This window comes from Archocentrus centrarchus, chromosome 19 (assembly GCF_007364275.1).
Source record: "Archocentrus centrarchus isolate MPI-CPG fArcCen1 chromosome 19, fArcCen1, whole genome shotgun sequence".
In the NCBI taxonomy this organism is placed as follows: domain Eukaryota; kingdom Metazoa; phylum Chordata; class Actinopteri; order Cichliformes; family Cichlidae; genus Archocentrus; species Archocentrus centrarchus.
In genome coordinates, this window is record NC_044364.1 from 26,720,959 (window position 1) to 26,744,357 (window position 23,399).

Sequence of the window (23,399 nt, forward strand, 5' to 3'; positions counted from 1 at the left end):
CCAAGATACAAATCACCACCTTAAAGTCTGAGGCCAAGGCTGGAAACAGCTGGACCGGGGGAAGAGTTCTTACCCCTCATCGAGGAAGTTCAGTTATCTCAGGATCTGGAAAGGTGGAGCGGACCGGCAGATTGGGGCGGTGTCGCAGTAATGAACATTCTACCAGATGATCCAACACTCACCTGTGAAACTGCATTTCTGCCACTGGCTGGGCTCAGCCTTAGAGAGAGGGTGGGGAGCTCAGACATCCAGAAGGAGCTTGGAGCTGCTGCTCCTTCATGTCCAGGGGAGCCGGCATGCCCGACTGGGTGGAGACCATGGGGCAGACCCAGAATTAGATGGAGAGATTATGTCTCCTGTGAAAATCTCCCGATCTGTTGCTGGGAAAGGATGTACAGTGCTTAACCTGCTGCGACCACAGCCAGATGAAGCAGAAGATAATGGATGGATAGCTTTAATGAGGGGTTACCATTTTAATCCTGAATCATTTTTCTGACATATTTTATGTAATCCTGCCTGTCTGACTAAGACACACTTGAAAAATCCCAGTGATGATGAAAATCTTTCATTGAATTTTAATGGCAGAGATGCATAAACTGAATAAACTGAGGGTTTATTCATAAACTGAATAAAACGAATAAATCTTTACTGATGTGAAATCAGCTGTATTGCAGGAAACATGAAGCAAAGCCAAATGGATGCTTTTCTTCACGCTTGCAGCAGGTTGTGTGTCCCAGAGCCGAGAGCTGAGCGAATGCAGCCCCTGTCTAACACTGCATCTGAATGGCAGAGCCCTTATATGGACAAAAGGGGAACCGGAACTGCAGGAGCCTCCTATTTTTCCCTCACAACCATGCCCATATTTAGTATACGGAAGAAAGACAATGTCATTTTCATCCATACGACATCACCGGCAAACCATGTTTGGGCTGCGGCTCGAGCGGCGTACTCCGTCTCTCCTCCTCCTTCAGAGCGCTTCATTTCATCTATTTTTAGAAGTGTGTGCAGAGTCGGCGTGTTCTCCCAGGACTGCCTGAGCTCCCACATCAAAGCGGGGGCGTTCGCAGACACAGAGCGTAGTGAAAGCGGAGAGGATGAGTGGGATGACACTCTGCTCTGCAGCCATGGAGTATCTCGTCTCTCCTCTCAGCGAGTCAGGGCAGTTCTTCAAACTCTGACAGCATCGTGTAAATTAAGAAGAACTGAATGAAACATAGTCATGCATCATTTCCTCTTCCTGTGCCAGGTTCTTATGTGTTGTTTAGCAATCTGTACATATGATACCAAATGAGTGTCCCCATGAGTGTGTCAGCTTATTTTAGGCAGCCGGAGTGGATAATAATCATGTAATGTTAGTCAGTTTGATTATGGCCTGTGAGGCATGTGAGGGTGTATGCTCGTACAATAAGTCTATTTATGAGTATGTGTTTGTGTGTCGGCAGTCTGCTATTAAACTGTTCCCATGTCTCTGCAGCTGCTTCTGAAGTGTTAGAGTTTAAACCAGCCTCAGTGAGAGAACACCATGATGAACATCTCTGTGTTACAGCTTCGTTTGCCGCATTCATGTAACTCTCTTATTGATCACTGGAGCTGAAAATTGAGGTCAAAAACAGGTCTGACTAAGCTTTTGTTATGAAACGTGCATTAGAGCTCATTAAAGTTTTGTAACGGCTATTCATGGGTAAAGTCTGGATTAGTTCAGTTACTCAGACTCAGAAAGTAGAGCCGGTCTTCTCCTGATCCGAAGCTCAAAGTTTTACTGGAACCCATCAGTGTGTGAGTATCCATATATTAGATATCAACTGCTGCATGTGAAGGATAAACACCTTGTATGAATGGCTAAATGTGGTTTGTACATAAAAGCTATTTTTTAACGCCTGTCAGCAGAAATCCAGACCTAACTCAACATGTTTGGCCTGTGCTTTAGCTTATGAGCTAAGATATGTGTAAATACGCACACAATTAATTGTCACAGCGAGATGACAGATATTTCAAGGCGTTCATTATTGAATGGCAGTGACAGGATCTGCAGCAGAACAGCACCCATCCAGATGTTTCAGTTAGGAACAAGTTCCTCAGAGTCCACCACACGTGTGTCAGGCTGTCCTTATTCCCCAGGTGTAAATAAACACTGCACAGAGTCCTCGGGCAACTAACGGTGTTGGTTAGAAGGTGCTGCCACTCACGGTAATGTGCAGGGTGCCTTTCCTATCCCCTCGCTAAACAAGTCATTTTAAACCGAACTGAGTGGTTTTTATGGCCAAAATCAGCACTTACCTGTGACTTAGCCCACCTCCACCCTTTCAACCAGACTACATTAGGACCGTTATCTACAGGTGACCAATAATGCAGAGGTGCCACCGCATCTGACAACATGGCATCATGTTACAGGTATGTTCACTATTTACAGTGCAAGACAAAACTGTCACAGATTCCTAACTCAACTCAGCTTAATTCACAATCCCATTAAAACGTCAGAGACTCCATAAACAGCACTTATTGTAACCTGTTTAATAATCTCTAATATGTTTATGCCATCTTGCATTTAAGAGGAGCAGCAGTGATCCATTTAATCTGGATAAGATCAGAGATGCTAACGTGAGCCAGTTTATCAGCCCAGTGCTTTTCACTTTCACCATCAAGGTCAATGCCTCAGCTCCACTCCTCCTTATTCCACCCCGTCACATGCAGCTCTGCATCCCTGCTCAGATTAGCTGCTGTTCATCTTAATGCACTGTGATTAATGACATTGTTTCACAGAGTATAGTTGGAGGTGGCAGAGCCTTTCGGCCCTGTTATATTTTCAGCTCCACGGCGCCAACACATTTTCTCCTCAACAAAACCCAATTAAAGGAACAATTACGATGTGGACGATTTTACAAATCTGCCTTCATTCCTCATTAATTATGAAGTGTGAGGTAAAGGCCCGGATGAGTGATTATCCCTGACAAACACACAAACTCACAGATTTGCTTATCTGAGACTCGGTGCTTGTGGCTCTGGTCACAGCTGCAGACACGTGCTAGCTGAGGAAATTCAGGTCGGTCACACACACAAAACCAAATGCACAATCCGTGTTATCTGCTAATTAATAAGCTGGCAGGCTTGGGAGTTTTTCCACATTATGCAGCAACAATGGTGTTCAGTGTTTTCTCCGGCTTCTTCTGGAGCAAAACAGAAACACTGACTTATACTGACCGTCTCTATAGCCTCTCATTATACAGCAACAGGCAGAGTGAGGCTGTCTGCTTTATAACACATCATCTCTTCCTATGGGACACACTGTTATCTATGGATTCGCTGGCAGAATTTCTTCATAGGTTCCAGACTTCATACCAAGAGACTGACAGAAAATCCACAAAATTCTTCTGTTTTTGGTGATTTAATGAAGCCATGAGGCTCAACGCAAGTAATGGAATATGTAAAGCAATAAGCATCATTAGACCGACTCCCCCTTGAGTCTGCACAGACCACAGCCGCTCTGAGCACTGCCGATACGCAGAGACGCCATCAATCCATTCTGTTCAGCCTAGTCTGTCATTTCACTGGAGGCGGCGGGAGGTTCTGCTGAGTCACGGTTCGGCTGCCAGAGAAAGAAATCCAAAAAGAAACAAACATGCAGACAAAAGACGACAAAAGCAAACAGAAGGCAACAAAGCTGATGGAAATGGGAATGCAGAGATGGATGATGGGATATCCTGTGAAGGAGTTTGCACACAAAGTCAACAATTTTATTTACATTTTACATGCATTTTATTTAATTCATCGCTAAAGCACAAAGAGCAATTGTGTACTGCATGTTTGCAGTTATAACAGTTACAAAACACTTTGACAGACATGTTGGGAGTAATAAAATATTCTCAGTGTGCAAAGGCCTTCCCTCTCACTTTTAATGTTAATCACAGGCTTGTATGTTTAAAGATTCACGTTTAAACACTGTCACATGAAAATGACTTGATTGACATCATTGTACCAATCATGGAGATGAAACTGAATAAATAAAGAAAGGAGCTTTTCACACTGGACATACAAGCCCCACCCGGTGTTTATTCAAAGAGAGAAAGGGAGGAAGACTGAACAGATGAAACTCTAGAAGTGCACGAAAGCCCAAAAAGAAAGTTTCTCCATGAATAATGAATGCAGCTTTTATATCCTCCTCAGCTGACTCAGAGATCTCAGTCCTCTAACATCTCTACATCCTTTCTTCCTCTCCTCTGCTGATTCAGTACACGCCTGCTATCTTACATCACATCAAGGTGAAGGAATGAAGAAGCTGCCATGATCCAGGACTCAGCACGCTCCCCAGCATGTGACCGGGTCTACAACTACCACACTACTGTCCTGCTTCATGAAGCAGCTTTACCCTTCCATCAGCTACAGGTACGTCTGTTAGGAGCAGAACCAGAACTGATCTGACCAAACCACACAGCATGCTGTGCGAAAGCAAAGCGAGCTGGGAAATTGGCTGGAAGTGGCATTCAAAACAGGAAGACAATATATTGAGGGCTTATTATGAATAGAAAGTCATTCCACCTCACCATGTGCACTCTTGTGAATTTGTAAATGTATTACTTGCTCACAGCAGTGCAATAAAAAGCAACTGGAAAGCCTTTATCTTTCTTGAATGTGAGGAAACAAGGGATTAACCAAATGGGCAAGCTGTGACAATCATGCAGAATTAATTCTTCTCAAACCAGAATGTGTTTCGCTATATGAATCGGAGGTGATAATGTATCAAAGAAGCTCTGAAGTGCAAGAAAATCAGGCTAATGCTCAGCTCTGAAGATTTACACACATTTCTGAAGCCAGAAAAAATGTCTGTGTGCGTGTGTGTATGTGTGCATGTGTGTGTCCAATTTCAGGTTGGTCATCAGCTGCTTCTGCCCTACAGCACGATCCCATCCATCATCTGCTTGTGTGACCCCCCTGTACCCCATCAAGGGTGCTACTGCCACTACAAGGACTCACCAAGATCCTTAGAGCCTTGACTTTCGCTGGCCATCTCGCCCATCCGCACCAGAGCGTCGAAGTAGCCCTTTGCAGCATATGTGACACCTGGAAACATGGAAGCATTGGGCATCAGATCAAGGGTGCCGAGTTGAAGTGATGTCTTCTTCAGCTCTGTAACTGTCCCCTACAACCCTCCCCTCCCCCAGAGAGGTCAGGTCGGGCATGGGAAATAAAGCAGGCGGAAATGGAGACCAGGCAGGAAAAGAAAAAGCTCTATGGAGGCGACTACAGGAAACAGAAATCTCAAGACCACCAGGTTAAAAAGCAAAGCAAAACCTTTCACCACAAACTACTCTGCAGTAATCCTGTTTAAAGGATTAGTTCACCCAAATTACAGAAAAGCATTTTCTTATTTGTTCACGATGCTACTTGGCTGTTCTTCGTTTCTAATCGGTCTTAAAGGATTTCTTTTTGGGTCAGATTCTAGGTCAGCAAAATACATGGAATTTAAATTTTAATCAGATCCACATTTCCCCTCACAAAGGGGAGAACATCCAGGCAGCAGGGTTCCTGTATTCAGTCATGACAGCCCAACAGCAGCAGTGTTACCTACAGGAGCTGCTCACTGAAGACTGATTTTACTTTATTTCCTATTTACCTTATTTATTATTACTCTTACTCTGTTTTTTTAAGCAGTGTTGCAAAGCTATGTTGTTCTATGCTGCACAATGACAAATGAAGGAACCTTGAACCTTAAAAGGCCACCGTGTGTGTAATTTGCTTTTACAAAACTTCTTAGTTCTAGATATTAAAAAATGCTTACTATTCAAATTAAATTCATGCAGCAGTTATTCAAAAAACACACAAGTTTGGATGATAGAGATCCTATATGTTTAAGGCCTTCAAAAACCCAAAGTTTATATAGCATCTGTTCTCAGAGGCAAAGCATGGATCTATATAAAAGCACCCAGGCATGTGGATGTGCGCGCCAACCATCGCGTTAACGTCTGATGACAGATTAACGTCATTTGGACCAAGGGAGGGTTTTATTCGAGTGATGCTACCAGAAACGCAGATACGGAAAAACGTCTCGTCTTACAGTCTCCGAAAAATGAATGTTTTAAAATGTAAAATCATTAAATAACAGCACCCTGCATCATATTTGCACACAGTCGTTTTTGGATTGCTTACAAAGCATAACAGATTTTGTGAAAAAGGCATGCTTTGCTTATTTTGGCATGAAAGACAAGCCATGGATCCGTCATTCAGTTGTGTATCGAACCTCCGAGAGTGGACTAAAGGGAAGCGAAAGAGCCTGGGTTTTGGTATTCCAATGATATGGAGGGAGCCACAGAATGAGGACTGCAATTACTGTTAGTCAATATTTCTGGATGTAGTTCCAAAACTAAGTTATCTATCAGTTCCCCTAACCTGGCATCAGCGATAAGACCTGCACCACATTCAGATTAAACACCACCTCCTATTTTTACTGGCTTAGTTGATGAGAGAGGAGAATCTGGTGATGCTTTGTCTCCGGATGCACAACTCTCCAGTGATTTGAAGATCCATCTTCTAGTAGTGGTCCTGGTGGCTTTATCAGGAGGTGGCCTCCAGCTTGCACTGAGTTGAGTGTGAAGCAAGAGCTTTGGGTAACAACTGAAAAAATGAGATCTTGGACATGAGCAGCGGATATAAGCTTCCTCCGAAGGGTGGCTGGCCTCTCCCTTAGAGATGGAGTGAGAGGAGTTCAGAGCAGAGCCGCTGCTCCTCCACATCAATAGGAGCCAGTTAAGTGGTTCGGGTATCTGACTAGGATGCCTCCTGGGTGAAGTGTCCCAGGCATGTCCTTAGTGGGAGGAGGCCCCGGAGCAGACCCAGGACAGGGATTATATCTGTCAGCTGGCCTCGGAACACTTTGGTTTTCCCCAGATGAGCTGGAGAAGGTGGCTGGGGAGAGTAGGGTCTGGATTACTCTGCTTGGGCTGCTGCCCCCACGGCCAGGCCTAGGATAAGCGGAAGAAGATGGATGGATCTTCTAAAAGCTCATCTGTTCCCAGTTAACTGACTTAGTATGAGATTCGGATCTGCCAAAGGAAGCGGCTGAGTTGCTTGGGTTTAGGCTAGGTAAGAAAAACCTCCTTGCTCCAGGAAGCACATTTTCTTTTACAGGCACCATGAGAAGGATCTTCTTCCATTCTTTGAGATGTCTGACTTGATGTGTTGATTTTTTTGTGTTGATGTTGAAGGTCTTTTGGGTGCAATGGGTTGTGAGTACAGTGCAGATGAGAGGGGGCTGTACGCTGACAGCTCAAACCCAGCCTAAAATCTGTCCTACAGCTTAACAGCCCTGACTTTGCACCAACTGGTCCTTCTGTCTACTTAAAACAAACCTATGAAAATATGCAAACTGTGTTTCAGCTTCTCCAACACAACAAGCACAAATGGACCGTGTGAAAAACAATGAATTAGCATTCTGAGACAACTGTACGTGACTGAATATGCTTCTAAACTCAGCATCATTAAATTAGGTACTAACTATTTCCTGGAGAGCAGCAGAAATGTTCTTTTCTGATGCAGGGAAGTGTCATAGCTTCCTTCTTTTGTGCTGTTTTTATCCAGCCAAAAACTGAGCTCAACACTGCTATAACTCAGATACAAACCAGGAAGCTACAGGCCCATGCCACCAGACTCTGTTCATGTGCAGCTATCGGTCTGAAAACAAGCCAAAACCACTCAACAATCAGAGCTGACTCAAGAAAAAGGTGTAGGGTTCCAAATTATCAGTTATACTGTTGAATGATAACAGCTGAAACTGTGAATTTAATGTTATTTTATGTGACGCGTCTCCCTCGTTCATTCAAGACAAATTTCTCCCAAGGGAGGCAATAAAGGCGAATCTAATCTAATCTAATCCAGACCAACAGAGTAATGCTTCTTCTGTAGTATAATGAACTAGCTGACTGGGTTAAATTACTTTTGGTAGTTCCAAACTCCAAGTTTATCCATGTACAGGATACAAAATATTTGAACCCAGTCAGCTGGAAATTCAACAGTCAGGAATCGAGACCCTTGAATTAAACTGAGATGCTGCAGAGGCACAAAATGATTGAAACCCTAAAAAAAAACACCCATGAGGGGAACCATTATTTATTTGTGCCATTTGAAGAACTCAAAAATTACATTACAGATAATAAGAGTTATTTAAATGCCATAAGCAGAGAAAAAAAGCAACTTTGTGAAGCCTTAAAATTCTAATAGCACCTCACATCCTAACAGCCCCATACATAATAATATGCTGACAACACTTTTCACAGCAATGATGTGTAAGCACTCTACAATTCAAATGCTGTCAGCCATTATTCTCTGAGGCGCATCGCCACAGAAGCCAGGGACACAGCTGAGACACGGCGGTGACTCAGGGCTCAGAAACGAGGACACGATGGCCTCGAGCAGCAGCAACACCGAATTAAAGCAGGTCAGGGGTGAGAATCATAATGACAGTGGGATATACATATGGATGGAGTTTATTACAAGCTGTCATGTTGATGAGTGTGTTTTGAACTGCCAGAGAGGTTCATGCAGAATCCCAGAGACAGACAGAGAGGGAACATGAGAAGTATTCATATCCCACATGGAAAACAATGGAAATCTATTCTGTAGAAGTCCACAGAGACACAGAGCCACGCAGGTTATTGTTCTGTAAATTAAGACAGCGTCTGGCTTCAGTCTGTACAAACACTTCATTTCCTCAGTGAGACACTTTTGTGAGGACCTCTGAAATAACTTTGTCTGCTTCACTTCTTTAGCAAAACCATGAATAAAAGCCGCAAAAATCTTTACACAGCAGTGCAACCCTCCTTCATAAGCTATGACAGAGATAGGCCAAGACCCTTTCCGGCTTTACTGAAGCCTGGCTCGAGTTAAGCCTAGGTAGGATATGAAAGTAGAGGATGGAGGTAAGGCTAAGACGGCTGGGTGAGCGAGGCTAATTTAATCGATGTCCAGAGAAATCTCAGCCGGCAGGAGATCGGGCCCAGGTGAGGAAAGATTAGCTTGAGGGATGCTTTGCTTGTCTGTCAGCAAGAAAATGACAGAGAAGGACGGAAGCAGAAGAAAGGAAGAGAAGAAGAAGAAAGAGGAGGAGGGTCTGCCTTACAGAGGATTAGAACAGTGATATAAAGCCAATACAGATGAAACATAAACAAGAAACAGGGTTAAACCAGCTTAGATTGGTGCTATGCAACCCATGTTGATGTTATCTAGCTTTCCATAGCCTCAAATCTCCTCTCCCGTTCTTTCACAGAAAGCTGATGAAGTTCAGCTAAACACTGTGGTTATAAATGGGCTACATTTGAGGAAACGGACATTTATTGATGCTTTGTTAAGCTTCTAATATGTTTTGAACAGCACTGAGTTTCTGTTTTATGTTAACTGAACCAAACAAGCAGTTTTTTTGCTTCTTTGTCCCAACATAGATCAGTGCACAGATCACTGCACTCCTAAAGCTTCCACTCAGACTGTGAGATCTCTCCAAACAGTCGAGCTGACCATTCAAATGATCGATTACGATCATAGCTGTAACTAAGACTGAGCTCTCAGTCTCACCCCAGGTTTAACCAACATGTCTTCCTCTATTTTATTTCACATGTGTAGATCTCACAAACACAGCATGTTCCAGCCATGCAGCTCTGCACCCACTGAGATTTTAAAAAATACAGAATTTGGCCAAGCACTACATCCCCAGCCACACCAGACAGTCAGCTTCCTCCCTGCATCACTCTGGTCCTCACGGTCTGCGGGGATGTGAAGCTGCCGCCCCAGTCCTAGAATGGGGAGGGGCTGCACTGGCATGTTTCTGTGGCAGTAGATGCTTGCTGGGTTCTCAGCCCCACTCTGAATTCTGCCTCTGTGCTGCTGCTTGGCATTGATGAAGTGTAATCCCCACTCAGAGAGTCGCAGGGCTATTTTTAGCCTTATCTATGAGACTCGAGTGAGGCCTCCTTTTTTGTTCTTGCAGGCTGCTGAGTCTTCCCTGCATTTCCCCTTCAAGCACACAAAGGAGAGCCCTGCTCAGAATGTCACGCAGCACACTAAGCAAGGCTGCACCATCACTGAAGATATGATACAATCCTGATAACCTCTTCCTCCTCCTCCTCCTCCTCAGAGTGACATCTAAGAGCAGAGCTGGAAGGTTTTCTTATCAATAAATGAGCTGGTTGGAGGCGTCTGTTATCTAAAGACATATACTGTACAAGGCATCAGTACAAGCGTTATCGGCCTGACCTGGAGGCGTGAAATCTCTTTATCCGTGTCGACTGTGTAACTTTAATTAATCAAAGTTCATGAAGAAGAACGAGCCACAGGACATTCTTTAGGACACCAATAAAGTTGAGAATATGAACCACTGCCTTCTGCTTTTGTGAACATTTGCCTTGCAGCCTTCTCCTTCACTTTTTTTTTACTCTGTCTTGTCCTGAATACCGACTCTGCTCGTTCTCATTTCTTGGGCCTCGTGAGGGGGGGGGCAGTTATTCTCACGACTCTTCCTGTCCCACTTAGCTCCCTCAGGACATTTCCACTACTTTGTCTTTAACCTTGGCTGAATGTACACCTCAGTTTCACAGACTTTCTTACTCTTTGCCCCCCCCCACCCACGCACCCCCAACACACATACACAGACACACACACACACACACACACACACACACACACAAGTACAAGCTGCGAAAAGCATGACAAAGGACAAAAGGTAGAGACGGACATTTAAGATAATGATGAAAGGAAGTGTTGCAGGACAGAAAGACACAGACATCATCACAGGACAACACTGACCATCTGAATAACATCTTCATCAAATAGGCACAAGCTAGTGTGTGTGTGTGTGTGTGTGTGTGTGTGTGTGTGTGTGTGTGTGTGTGTGTGTGTGTGTGTAGTTCATAGACTTCTGAAGGGGATCATAAGCTTGACATCAACAGCACATTTTATCTGCACCATCATTAGCCTGAAATCTAACCAGACTTGAGGTAAGTCAGGAGGATTTAGAAGCACTGCCAAGCGTTGGGTCAGCTGGCCCTCTGCCTGGACAACTGGAGGAATGAAAGACAAAGACAGACAGAAAACAAGAAATGGTTGGTGTACTCACTGGTGAGCGCCTTCTCATAGCTTTTGGCCATGGCTATGAAGTTCCGTAAGCAGGGGTTAAACTGCTCCATGATGGACTGGAAAAAGAAAGAAGAAAGACGGTATGTTTGGTTAGAAGCAGGAAAGATACCGACACAAACACCAACATGAGCAACTGTGACAGAGCTCTGCTCTTTACTGGGGCACACACACACACACACACACACACACACACACACACACACAGTCAGCTGAGCCAACCACAAGGAAAAGCAGAGCAGAGGATTCATTTCAGGAGTCCTGTCCTCATGATGAGGACTGGAAGGATGAAACAGAGGGAAAGTGTCACAGAGAGGGTTTGTGTGGTGCTTTTTCCCCTCACTTCCCCTGCTGTATGGATTAAAAATAAAACCTGGTTTTGGCCGCTGAGTCCTTCAGCTCAGCGGCAGACCTGGACCCCATGCCATTTCCCCCTGTCTGCCTAACACTTGCTGAACTCCAGCACGCTGCTCCTGCTAATTGCTTTTGTGACCAAAAATAATTTCTGACTTTTCACTGGTGGTCATCAAATCTCAGAAGCCAATCCCAGAAATTCTAACAAATCATAAATAGCTGGAAAACTAGACACAATAGAGCATTTTTGGTCCTAAAAAGCCCTGCCTAGCTCTAGTTACCATCATATACAAACGAAATTACTTAAATAAGCAGATACCATCTAGAGCTTGCAGGGGACATCATTATGCTTATTCTAATAAAGTATTTATACACAAAAGAAACTATAGAAGAATAAACTTTGAAACACAAAGAAAGTAAATTAGCTAAGATTCTTATTTTCTTTGTCATTGTGGGGAGCTGAGTCTAGACTCTTCGAGAAGAATGAGTTCCAATGATTTTTCTCAAGGTTGTAACCTTAAAAAAACTTTCTAACTGTGCCATTTGATGTACCCAACATATATCTGAGGTTTTGTTTCTGCTTGTGAGTCACTCACCTACAGCTCTATTTTCATCTTTATTGGTTTCAGATTCATGTCCAGCACTTTAGCAGCTAAATACTATGCTCTCCATGTTCAGTGTTAATTGTGCTGATCACACAGGGTACAGAGGGTTTACCAAAGCTTCTTTAGCTGCTGGGAATTAGCTTGTTGAGAGCTGTCATCGTGAACCAGAAGAGTAAAATTGCTCCACAGGCCTGAGGAACTGCAGGGAGACAGCTCTTTCCCCATTACAAGTTACATTTTCCATCGTTAATACAAAATATTGATAACACTGAAACTAAGCACCCTAATCTATGCCTAACTTCATTTTTCATTCAGTGAACCATTAAAGTGAACAGGCAACTCTTCAGAAAAGTCCAGTTCTGTAGATATGTGGGGTGGGGCAGCAGCAAACAGGGTGAAGACAGATCACATGCTCAGATGATTTTGCTGATCACTGCCACTGAAACAGCAGCACTTTGACTCTCACGGTTGTGGGAGAGATTGGTAAAAGGGTAACAGGGAGAAGGCGTCACAGCCAGAGTTGAATTAACAGGGAAGACGTACAAAACAAGCTGCTGATAAATGGCCAAAAATGAGCAACGCTGACTTAAAGCACAGTGAAAAACTGCCAATATCCAGTTCAGACATCTCGCATGAAGCAGTATATGAATCTGTTTCCTTCGTGACAGATGGCCAAGCGTTGCTCAGCAGCACACAGGCAGTGAAGCGTATCCACGATGAGAACAAACAAAACACGGGCCTAAGGCCTTGTTAGGAAGTGAAGAAAAAGTCAAGAACAAATGAGTTTTACTGTCTGGCTCTGCAGTGACTCAGCCTCCCCCTCAATCCAAGCTGCCCTTTCACTTTCACTGCATCTCCGGCCAAAGCAGCAATTTCAAAAGCATAAATGTTCTCTCAGCAACTTTCTTTTCAAACTTGCCAGAGAAGCAGCAAGGATGGAAGCAGAGAGAGGGTAAAAGGAGGGAGGGACGGCCAGCATTCCTCATGACTGTGACCTGAAGTTTAAAAAGTGCATAGTCAAAATCACACTTATGGATGAGGTGAATAAAAGATTGTGCCTCTCTTATCAAAGCCTGGGATATGGCAGCAGGTACAGTAAGTAAACAGTTTCCAATCAGTGTGACGGCAGTGAAACGATAAGCTGAAACTGCCCAAACAATGTTCAGCACTTTCAGACTGCAGAAACTTTGTTTTGTGGTTTGAGGAATACGTTCTGTGTCCACACTGCAGGAACTGCGAACACTGCCTGAAGTGCACACGGCTCTCATTAGACCTCTGCAGCGGGCACTTACTTCCATGCAAGTACCCCAAAAACTGGTAAGATGTAAGGCCAAAGTTTCTGGGTTGCTGGTGTGCTGAAACAAATCAGATCATGCAGGCATGCGAAGGACCAACAGCGTCTGAAGACAGCGGGCTCTGTGTATTCAGAAGAAGCAGATCACTGTCTGATTTTATCTAATACTACTTCAGTTAAGGCAAGAAGAATACTTGTGTTTTTAAAGTGCCTGAAGGAAGAAGGCACAAAGGGACAGAGGCCAGAATAATAAACATGCTGCAAAGGGAGAGGAAGGTCCATGAAAGTTTGATGGATGCCTTTTTTTTTGAGTTGGCTCGCTACCCAGGATGCCTGCTCGTACCCACCAGCTGACGCAGAAAATTCACCTTGGTTCACAAACCTCACCATGATTTCAAAAAGAGGGAAGCAGGAAGTAGGACAGGACGACACAGGGGTGCAAGAAAAATAGGCTGGCTGCCCGGTGAGTGAAAAGAGCTTCAAGGTGCACAAATGAGATGAGGTTGGTTTAGTTCGGCAGTGTAGAGGAGTTAGAGGAGTGGGACGTGCAGGCAAATGGACAGAAACTAAATGCATTAAAGGATTTGCAGCTCTGCAAGGCTCTGGATGCACATCTGATCAAAAGCACCCTGCTGTGGATTCTAACAGTTTTAACATTGCTGCAGTGCTACAATATGATGTCATAATTATTGAGTGTGCACACAGAGAAAGAACAAAGGGCGATATTGGTGTTTCTTTGTGAATTTCCATGGACAAACAAACCTAATTATCCCCTGATTCCCTCTTGCCCCCCCTCTCCCATCTCTGGGTGCATTTTCTGTTATGCAAAGCATCGGCTGCTGAACAAACCAAGCACGCAGAAGCGCTCCTAGCAGTGTCCTAGCATCATCACGGCTGCACCACCAGCTGGCAGGAAGAAAGAAACGATCAACAAAAGAATATAAATAGATGATGGAACACGGCCTGGATCGCATGTCTAAATCAACACCGTGAGGAACAGGGAATGACTGTGTGTGTGTGTGTGTGTGTGTGTGTGTGTGTTATGTAATCACAGGCCCTACTTCATGCACTGTATCCCTGATTCTTGATGTGGTGGTTCCTGTTAAAACACTGTTAGTATTTCATATGCTGCCACACTATAAGCAGTTATTGTGACATCTGGAAAAATAAAAGAAGCTCTGTGCTTGTATCTGTTCCTTAACCCATCATCCTCATTTCCAGCTCTATATTTGAATTTGTGGGCTTCACTAGAGTAGCTTTTCATGATTCATAGCTCACATTAATATACATTTTATCCTATAGTGGGTCAATATGCAGCTGTTTTAGACCTGAAAAAAAAAAAAAAAAAGATTGTGCTATTGACTCAGAGGGAAGACTTATTCAAATACTGAAACAGTCATTTGGTGGAAAATAAAGAAAACTGTCCCCCTTTACTGACTATATATTTGGGAAAGTTACTGGTGGAATAGTTACCACATCTGAAAAAATAAACTTTCTATATTGCAGAGTGTGAAGAAAGATCAACACCATCATCATGCTAACTGAGCTGACTGAGATCGAGCCACGTACAACATAAAGACTGTAAATTAGGCAAACAGTTAGCCTGGCTCTGTTCACACACACACACACACACGCACACACACCAAAATGAGAAGCAAAAAATGACTATAGTGTGTGAGTCTGCATTCACACTGCAGGTAAATGGGGTCCAAACCCGATTTTTATTTGCTTCCATGCTGCTCAATTGCATTTCTTGAACTCTAATTGGTTCCTGTGTGACACTAAATCAGGTACAGGTCAGCTTTATTATGTAGTGAGTCAAATCAGAATTGATGCCAGTTTAATATCACCCACCTGACCCGAGTGTCTTTCTGACAGAGCGAGTGTGTGAGCGATGCCAACAGGTGCACTGTAGCCCCTCACATCCTGAAATTCAGTATTATGAACCACCTCCCCCGGCTTCACCTGCACATCCACAGAACTAGAAGCCATTAAACCACAAAGAGGCCTCATTTTAGTGCAAACACTGACTTCAGTGGATTTCCTGTACAAGATCATGATGTAGGTGACAAGTGTGACAAAGTTCACACTGGAATCAAATATGTTAATGGACCAAAAGACAAAAACCAAGCTATTGCATTGGGTGCATTGTTAATTTGAATTAAAGTTGCTGACTGCAGCCCTGAAGTCAAACACCTGCACAGAGCAGCAGGAGCTTCACTGAATACTAATTCAGCACCAGTTTTAAGTTCTTGACCTTTTCCAAGTTCACTTTGGTCAGTGCTGAACTTACACAACTTTGCCCTTCACACACACACATACACACACGCACACACGCACATGAACACACACACACGTAAAAAAGCAGAAACTCTCAACCAGCACCCAAACAGCCGTTGATCACCGTCAGTGAACGTGCCAATTCATGAGTTCTCCCCCGGTCACGACGCACTCCTGCGGTTTAGGGGATAATCTAATAGGATCATTAATTTGGTCAGTCCTTGCTTAATCCACACTCAATCAGCTGAGATGGTTCCTTCAGCAGCAGGGACTGAGGCTGATTAGCATTCCAGGGAATGAAAGCCCACATTTAACGGCCTGCATGGGAAATGAAAAGGATTACAGAGCAAACGCTGCTTTGTCTCACTCGTTTGCTGCGGTCATGTGTTTTAATTCACTCACTAATCACTCTGAGCAATTAAAGGTCAAATTCCATAACAACAAGAAGATCATCTTATCATGAACGTGCTTCAACGCAACCGAACATCATCTGGAGGAAAACTGTGAGCATATCTACGAAAAAGGTTAAAAATTATCATCCAGATACAAAATGATAAAGATGCTCTGATTCCATGATACACTGTTTTTATCAATCATTGATGGACTTTTAGTGTCAGTGAGATAAACAGGTTTTAATGTGACAGAGCAGACTAAATACTGTGAAGCACATCACTGATCCCAGAGTGAAGATAGAAATGCAGATAATTTGTTGGCTCAAGAGAAAAATGCAGCTAACCTACAAGATCTTAACTATAGCAAAATGAGGCATATTTGAGAAGAAAACAGGTACCCGAATGGCCATCTCAGTCATCTTCCTATATTATTTATTAGTGGTAAAAAAGATTACTCACTTGATTTTATAACTCAACCAAGAGGAAAAATAAACCTCACTGAGCATACAGCAACCATCTACTATAAATTATCAATTCAATACAGATGCTGCAGTTTTTCCATGTAATAGGGAGGGTTGGAAACACGTGAACATTCAGTTTAACACAGACTACACACATGACTTTAGAGCAGCACGATCCATCTCACTGACATGTTGCTGGTCTATTTGGCGTCTGAAATATTTATCTTCCCCACATCTCACCAGCACTCAGCAGATGTTCATCCTCAAAGCATCCAAGGGTGGCAGAAGGAGTGTTTGCTTAAGTTAAAGCACAACTCTGGAACAACCTTCTCTCTCTCTCTCTCTCTCTCTCTCCTCTCTCTCTCTCTCTCTGTGTGTGTGTGTGTGTGTGTGTGTGTGTGTGTGTGTGTGTGTGTGTGTGTGTGTGTGTGTGTGTGTGTGTGTGTGTGTGTGTGTGTGTGTGGTGTGTGTGTGTGTGTGTGTGTGTGCGTGCGTGTGTGTGTGTGTGTGTGTGTGTGTGTGTGTGCCTCACTCTCTGAGGTCTGAGCCACAGCAGGCATCCACAGCTAAAACTAAGCACCGTGTGAGCATTTTCTGCCCTGACAGTTTATGATTCAGCTCTGGTTGTGTTTAGGACAATAAAAATATTGGTAACCACTGGAAACACATGTTGGCTTACAGAAACCAGTGTCAAATGTTGGTCAGGGTTGAGACAAAAATATAAGGCTCAGTTTAAGCATGTTTCCCTCCAATAAGCCAGAGCAAATGTCATTTAAACAAGGACAGAATCTCCCAAGTTAGAGCTTGATGATAAACCATGAGTCTGAAGCCAACAGAGAGTCAGAGTCAGATGATTTAAATTCGCGTCTCTGAGTAAACAGAGGTTTCGCTGTGCGGTGTGCAGCCCACCTCTGACCCTGTGACAGCAGGGAAATGATCCAGCATCCCAGAGACCCCGAAGTGGAGAAGCAGGTAAGAAAATCAATGGATGGATTTTCAAACATCAAATCCAGCATTATTATTTTTGATGTGAGTATAGCTGGAAACAAAGCATGTGTGTGTGTGTAGTAAACACCACACTGGCCACAGGTACACTGAGACTTGGCGTACCTTGTTTTCAATTTAACATCTTGTTTGAAAGGTGTGATTAACAGCTTCATCCTGTGAGACACACTGGCCCCACTAATTAAAAGAAAAACATAACAAATGTTGAAGTGATAATAAAGAGCCGTCTTTGTGAACTGGAAAGGTTCTGGATCCAAACCAGCTTTGCAGTCCTGTATGTCAATGAGCTTCTACATTTAAAGCCTGTAGGCATGTTTCAGTTTACCCCTAAACAGCAGTTTGTCAAATATATTCTAAGTGTATCCCAAATACAAATACATGCACAAGAAATTATTTGAAAAACTATTAGAAATGACTGTTTTGCATTTGAGTCCAACACTCTGCAACATGTCATGAAATAAAAACACAACCAAACTCCACTGCAGTGAGATTTTACTTTTAACTGCTGCCACAGCCAAAACAGATGACCAACATGAGGACATTGAATAGGTAGCAGCCAGCCTTCAGCACTAAGGTTAATAGATCCATCAGAGCAACATGGCAGAGCATGGACACCACGTCCCATGACAGATGAGTGATGTGGAACAGAGGTTATACGAGCTATTAATAACAGAACGAGGGGAGGCGTAAAAGAAAACCGACATCATACTGCAGTGTTCATGAGTGTATTCAAACACACTGAAGAATCACACACACACACACACACACTATAAATCCCTGAACTACAAAAAAATAAAATGGACCTCTACAAGTCCTGTGTGAAAGTATCCTGAGTTAAAAGTAAGTGTGAACAACCCAAATTCTGTCAGCAGAAAATCCTTTAAAATCATTATTGTTGGAATTTGTTGATTTTGTTTCTTTTGGTCATTCAAGAAGGAAAGTGAGGAAGCAGGGAAGAAGGATGCAAACCAAGGATGGACAGAATAAGAGAATCTAGAAAGACAGTAAGGAAAAGAAATATCTACGAGCAAGTGTGTGTGTGTGTGCTTGTGTGAGTATGTGAGTGTGTGTGCATGTGTGTGTGAGTGAGCATGTGTGAGTGAGCATGTGTGAGCATGTGTCATTTGGTGGCAGGAGATGGGAACGTGGGGTGAGTCAGAGCCTAAATAAACAGCAGCAGCTTCATATCATGTCGGGGTGTAAATTACTGTAAAGCCAAGCCGGCCATGTGGCACCATTAGAAGCTACTGTGGCACTGGCTGCCAAACAGATTAACCAGCAAGGGGAGATCTGGCAACCCAACGGAGGAGGGAGAGGCAAGGACAGACCTGGTGGAGACAAACGGAGGCTACAAAGATGCAAAAATAAATGAGTGAAAGCCACTGGCCTTAAACAATTTACTGGTAGCATTTAAGAAAACAAAAGCAAGATGAACCAACCGACTGGTCTGGCATCTGTAGCAAAGTGGGCATAGTACCCAACTGGTGGGGTGAAGAAAGCAGAGCTGGTACTTCTATCGCGGCCACGAGCTCTGGTAGTGACCAAAAGAATGAAGTCATAGATACAAAAGGCCCAAGTAAGGACTGCTGGGTCCTCCATTATCCTTTCCACATCTGTGAGTCTGCAGACTCTTCTGGAAGCTGTACACTACAATGCACAAACTGTGCATGTGCTGCAGATGGTGGACTTCAAGCAAACTTCAAAGAAGATTCACAGAAATGACTCCTCAGCCATCATCTCTGCAATAGTCTAATCGAGGCTTTAGAGACGTCACAGGGCCAGCTGAGAAGGTCTGGACATCTGATGAAGATGCCTCCTGGGCACCTCCCCTTGAAGAAGAGAGAAAAACATCCATGTCTGTTTTGAATTCTGTTTTTGAGATTTGAGGGAACTTTGCTTGATATGGATTAAAAAAACAAAACAAAACAACAACAACAAAAAAAACAAACAGTGTTTCTTCTTTTGTATTTTACTGACCAATTCTGAAGGAGAAAGCTCTTGGATAACTCCCACACCCACAGACAAAAGAAATTAACTGCAATCAGCACACAGTCAACAGCTGATAATGTATATACTTTGTTCTCCTGCTGCTTTGATATGTGTGACCTCAGGGTAGGAGACAAAATGTAACCAGATTAAACACAAAAAGGAAAGGTCATCTGCTCTATGTGGTCACCGCAGAAATGGGGAGGGCTCACATGACGCTGGTGTGTGTTTGTCTAACACTCACACATCAAGGTGACCTCCTGTCTTCGAGTTTTACTCTGAGTGTGAAAGTGTGACATCCCCTTTTCACTTCCTGATATTTCTCATGGTATCAGCTGGTGTATAAACATTCATCATAATCAGCTGGTGTATAAACATTCATCATAATCAGCTGGTGTATAAACATTCATCACAATCAGCTGGTGTATAAACATTCATCACAATCAGGCACCAAACTTGACCAATACTCCAGCATTTCCATCCAGCACTCAACACTACATTTCCTTTACCCTATTAGCTCCCCTGTTGTGCACTGGTAATCAGGAATGATGTCTTTGGTTGAAGATGCGTTCCACCTGTTCGGTTCTTTGTATGTGCTTTACCACAAAGTCCCGCTGATAACCACAGAGGGGTTTTTATTCTCACAGTGAAAACTTTGTCAACACCAGAAAACTGATTAAAATGGATGCTGGCATCAGCTCAGGTGCTTCAGTGAACATTTTAACATATCAGATAACCAGGAGTACACGAGCTGTCTTTAATGAGGAGACAAGTATTTCAAGGCTGCTCGCTCATAATGTTAGGAACTAATGTGAAGGTTCAAAGCGATGTAATGCTGAGAGTTTGGGTTACATGTGCCAGAGTCCAACTCAGCCGCATGTTCACCTCACCTGCTCACTCCAACTCATTAGTCAAAAAGTTAGGAACACATTTGCATGATAATACTGGCAGATGTTGGACTTGGCCCAGCATAGAACGGATGACTTTTTGGTATCAAAATCAGATCTAGATCTGTCTGGGAATTTTCTGGATGGATTCTTTACTATAATGAGATGCAGTAAAGTTCGATCTTTCACATTATAGTTTCACAAATAAAAATAAAAATAAATTAGTTATCCTTTCGATGTTCAAGAATATATCGCAAACTAATCCAGATCCATATATGTTTCCTGTTCCAGGGACTCCGTTAATTCATCGGTGGAGGTTACTGACAGCAGCCTGTGCAGATGCCTGCAGGCAGCCTTTAAGCAGATCGCAGAGACAGAAACCAACAAACATTATCCCAAAGGGTAAAACTATCAAAGAAAGGGAAGTGGGAAGAATTCCTCTCACTGTAGTCACTGTACTATGTAAATACCAAGTATGGGAGGGAGAAAAGTTTGGTTTTGGTCTGTGTTACACCAGAAGATATTCAGAAGGAAAAATCTGTAACAAATTTCAGATAAATCTAGTGAGATGTGGGTCAAAAAACTGGTGAGGAGTTTTTGGTTCAGATCCAGGAACCTCTGAAGTGTTTTTTCAAATTATGAATGAGATCATTCTTATATTACCCCCTCCTCCCATGAACTCTACATACAAATGTGGATTCTGGTATTTTCTTAGTCTGTTAGTACTAATCACCTCCACCTGGGATGTTTTTGGTAGTGTTTGCATGCTTGTCAGTCTGTCTGTAAACACAATAGCTCAAAAAGCTTTGAATGATTTCAGATAAAACTTTCAGGGTGGGGTCATGTTAATAATCGATTAAATTTGGCTCAAATCCAACGTCATCAAGGTCAAAAATGGACAAAAGGTCTGATAACCATGATTATTATCAGTGTGATCTGATGGTCAAAGTGATAATAATGCAGTATAAAGCTATTTAAATTTCTATTATTAGCTATTTTTTCTGCCACTGTACTGACAGCATATAGGGATGAATGTATGGAGATACAACACTACAGAGAGAGCTGTCTCGGTGGAGGTTTTTGCTCTCATAGCGCTTCTTGTTAGCAGATATTCATTTATTTGTGTATGCTGCACCCATAATTTATACCCAAGATAGCTAACAATAGCAGACAGCTTAGCGCTCACCCTCTCATCCAACTGTCTCAACCAGATATTTTCCCAGTAGCCTGGCAGGTGAAGCACCATGGATACGCTGCCATCTTTTTAGGCAAAAAGCTACAACTCTTAAATTTACTCATCTATTTATTATAGATTGCAACCATATCATTTAGCACCACATGTAAAAAAGGCAAGCTGTGATTTGGTGCTCTCCCGTGGGCAGAGCTTCAGGCCATAGACTGGGTATCAACTCTTCTGCAGGTGTTCTGGTTATGTAATATAATCACTGTATGCTGTGGCATAAATATTTCCCTAAATGGGAAATAAGATGAAAAACAAATTGTATGCAGACTGATGGGCCTAAATGAAGTCAGAACAGACTGAACTCAGAAACCTTGTAGATGAAGATCGTGTTGCTGATCAGCGATTTCTATCACATAAACAGACTTTTAAAGCAGCAAAGCACACTTTTAACATGACAGTCATTGATGCACTGTGCATAACATTGTTGCTAATGTGAAGAAAGCAGTTAGCAGTCCTCTGCTGCATGTTTACAGTATGTGGGATGAGCTGGTATATGTGCATTGTTGGTGCTTTGCTGCTGTCCCTTATTATTGGTTTCCAGAAAATGGACGTTATTTGCTTCTGCTCAACCAGTGTGACAATCACCGCGCTAAAGCTGCTCTGCTTCAACGCCCTCAGGAGATGGGAACACAGCACCGATTTGCTGTGTGTGCGTGTGTGCATGCGCATGCATGTGTGTGTGTGTGTGTGTGTGAAGCCAGGCAATTTCCCTTTCTGATGAGCTCTTATCTGTGTGCAGGCAAGCAGTGGGAGAGGCAGCGCCCCCTATTCCACAGATGCAGCTCTGGAAGGCGTCTGGAGGGAGGGAGGGGGCACTTCCGGCACCATATATGGAAGTGCTGGAATCTCCCCCCTTCCGTGACAGGGCAACCCATTTTTATTCACCTCACGTTCAGTTCATACCAGAGGAAAGCTGACAGGGTGGCAGGAGAGGCGAGAGCGAGGAGGTAACGGGGTGGGGGGAGTCTCCACAGCTGCCATGTGAAGGAAGGACATCATCATCGTCATCGCCTCATAGTGACGCATCTGATTTAGTCGATGCACCAGTTGTTCTTAGATTTACATGTGAATGAATGTTCACACAGTCACATATGTTCACACAAAGCATTCATGAACACCATTAACGGGGTCAGGCTTTACATCTAAACATGACAGGAGATTCATTCTACCGCCGCTTCCTCTGCAAGGCTGCATACGACAGCACATGTGTGATGCCAGCTCAAAGCAGACTGTGTGTGTGTGTGCGAACATGTGTGTGTGTGTCTGTGTGTGTGTGCGTGTGTGCGTGTCACAAAAGGATACGAGATAACGATACGTTTCTGTTTTTAATCTCCTGAGCACATCTTCATCCCCTCTCTGTGTTCAACCTAGAATTCCCCTCTTAGAGCCTCTGTGGAGCAACAAACACAAATATATCCAGCAATCTTACACAAAGTCCTGCTTCTCTTCAGCCCGCAGGCCTCTCCCCTTTAATTTTAGTCTAATTAGTGTAAGGAAAGAACAGTGGATCCACACCCTTGCCTTCTCACTCTGCTTCTATTGAGAGTCATCCCAGTAACTTTCCTTTTATCCTCTGCCAAGCCCCTGCTCCCTGGCAGCCTCCACCTCTGCTCCTCTCTCCCTCCAGCTCAAGTTAGATAACTTACTGATGTGCTAAAGGCTGCTGACGTGCTGCAAACACAGCAGATGCCAGCAGTTATGTTGTATGACAGCTATGGAAGCTGTTCTAACAGAACAGTTGGTGAAGTTCTGTGCACTGTGCACCTGCACTGAGCTAATGCCT

At 43.5% G+C, this 23,399-nt stretch overlaps 1 protein-coding gene across 4 annotated transcripts in view; it reads right to left on the reverse strand.

Moving 5' to 3' along the window:
* The window catches only part of baiap2b (BAR/IMD domain containing adaptor protein 2b), a 77,770-nt gene that overhangs the window by 45,938 nt on the left and 8,433 nt on the right, over positions 1–23,399 (reverse strand). For 3 of the 4 annotated variants that reach the window (XM_030754563.1, XM_030754562.1, XM_030754565.1), the window contains exons 2-3: positions 11,093–11,168; positions 4,969–5,055 (exon numbers count right to left, since the gene is read on the reverse strand). In XM_030754563.1, the coding sequence (XP_030610423.1) occupies positions 4,969–5,055; positions 11,093–11,168 (163 nt within the window). The remainder of the gene's footprint in view (positions 1–4,968; positions 5,056–11,092; positions 11,169–23,399) is intronic. The other variant, XM_030754564.1, reaches the window with a different exon arrangement.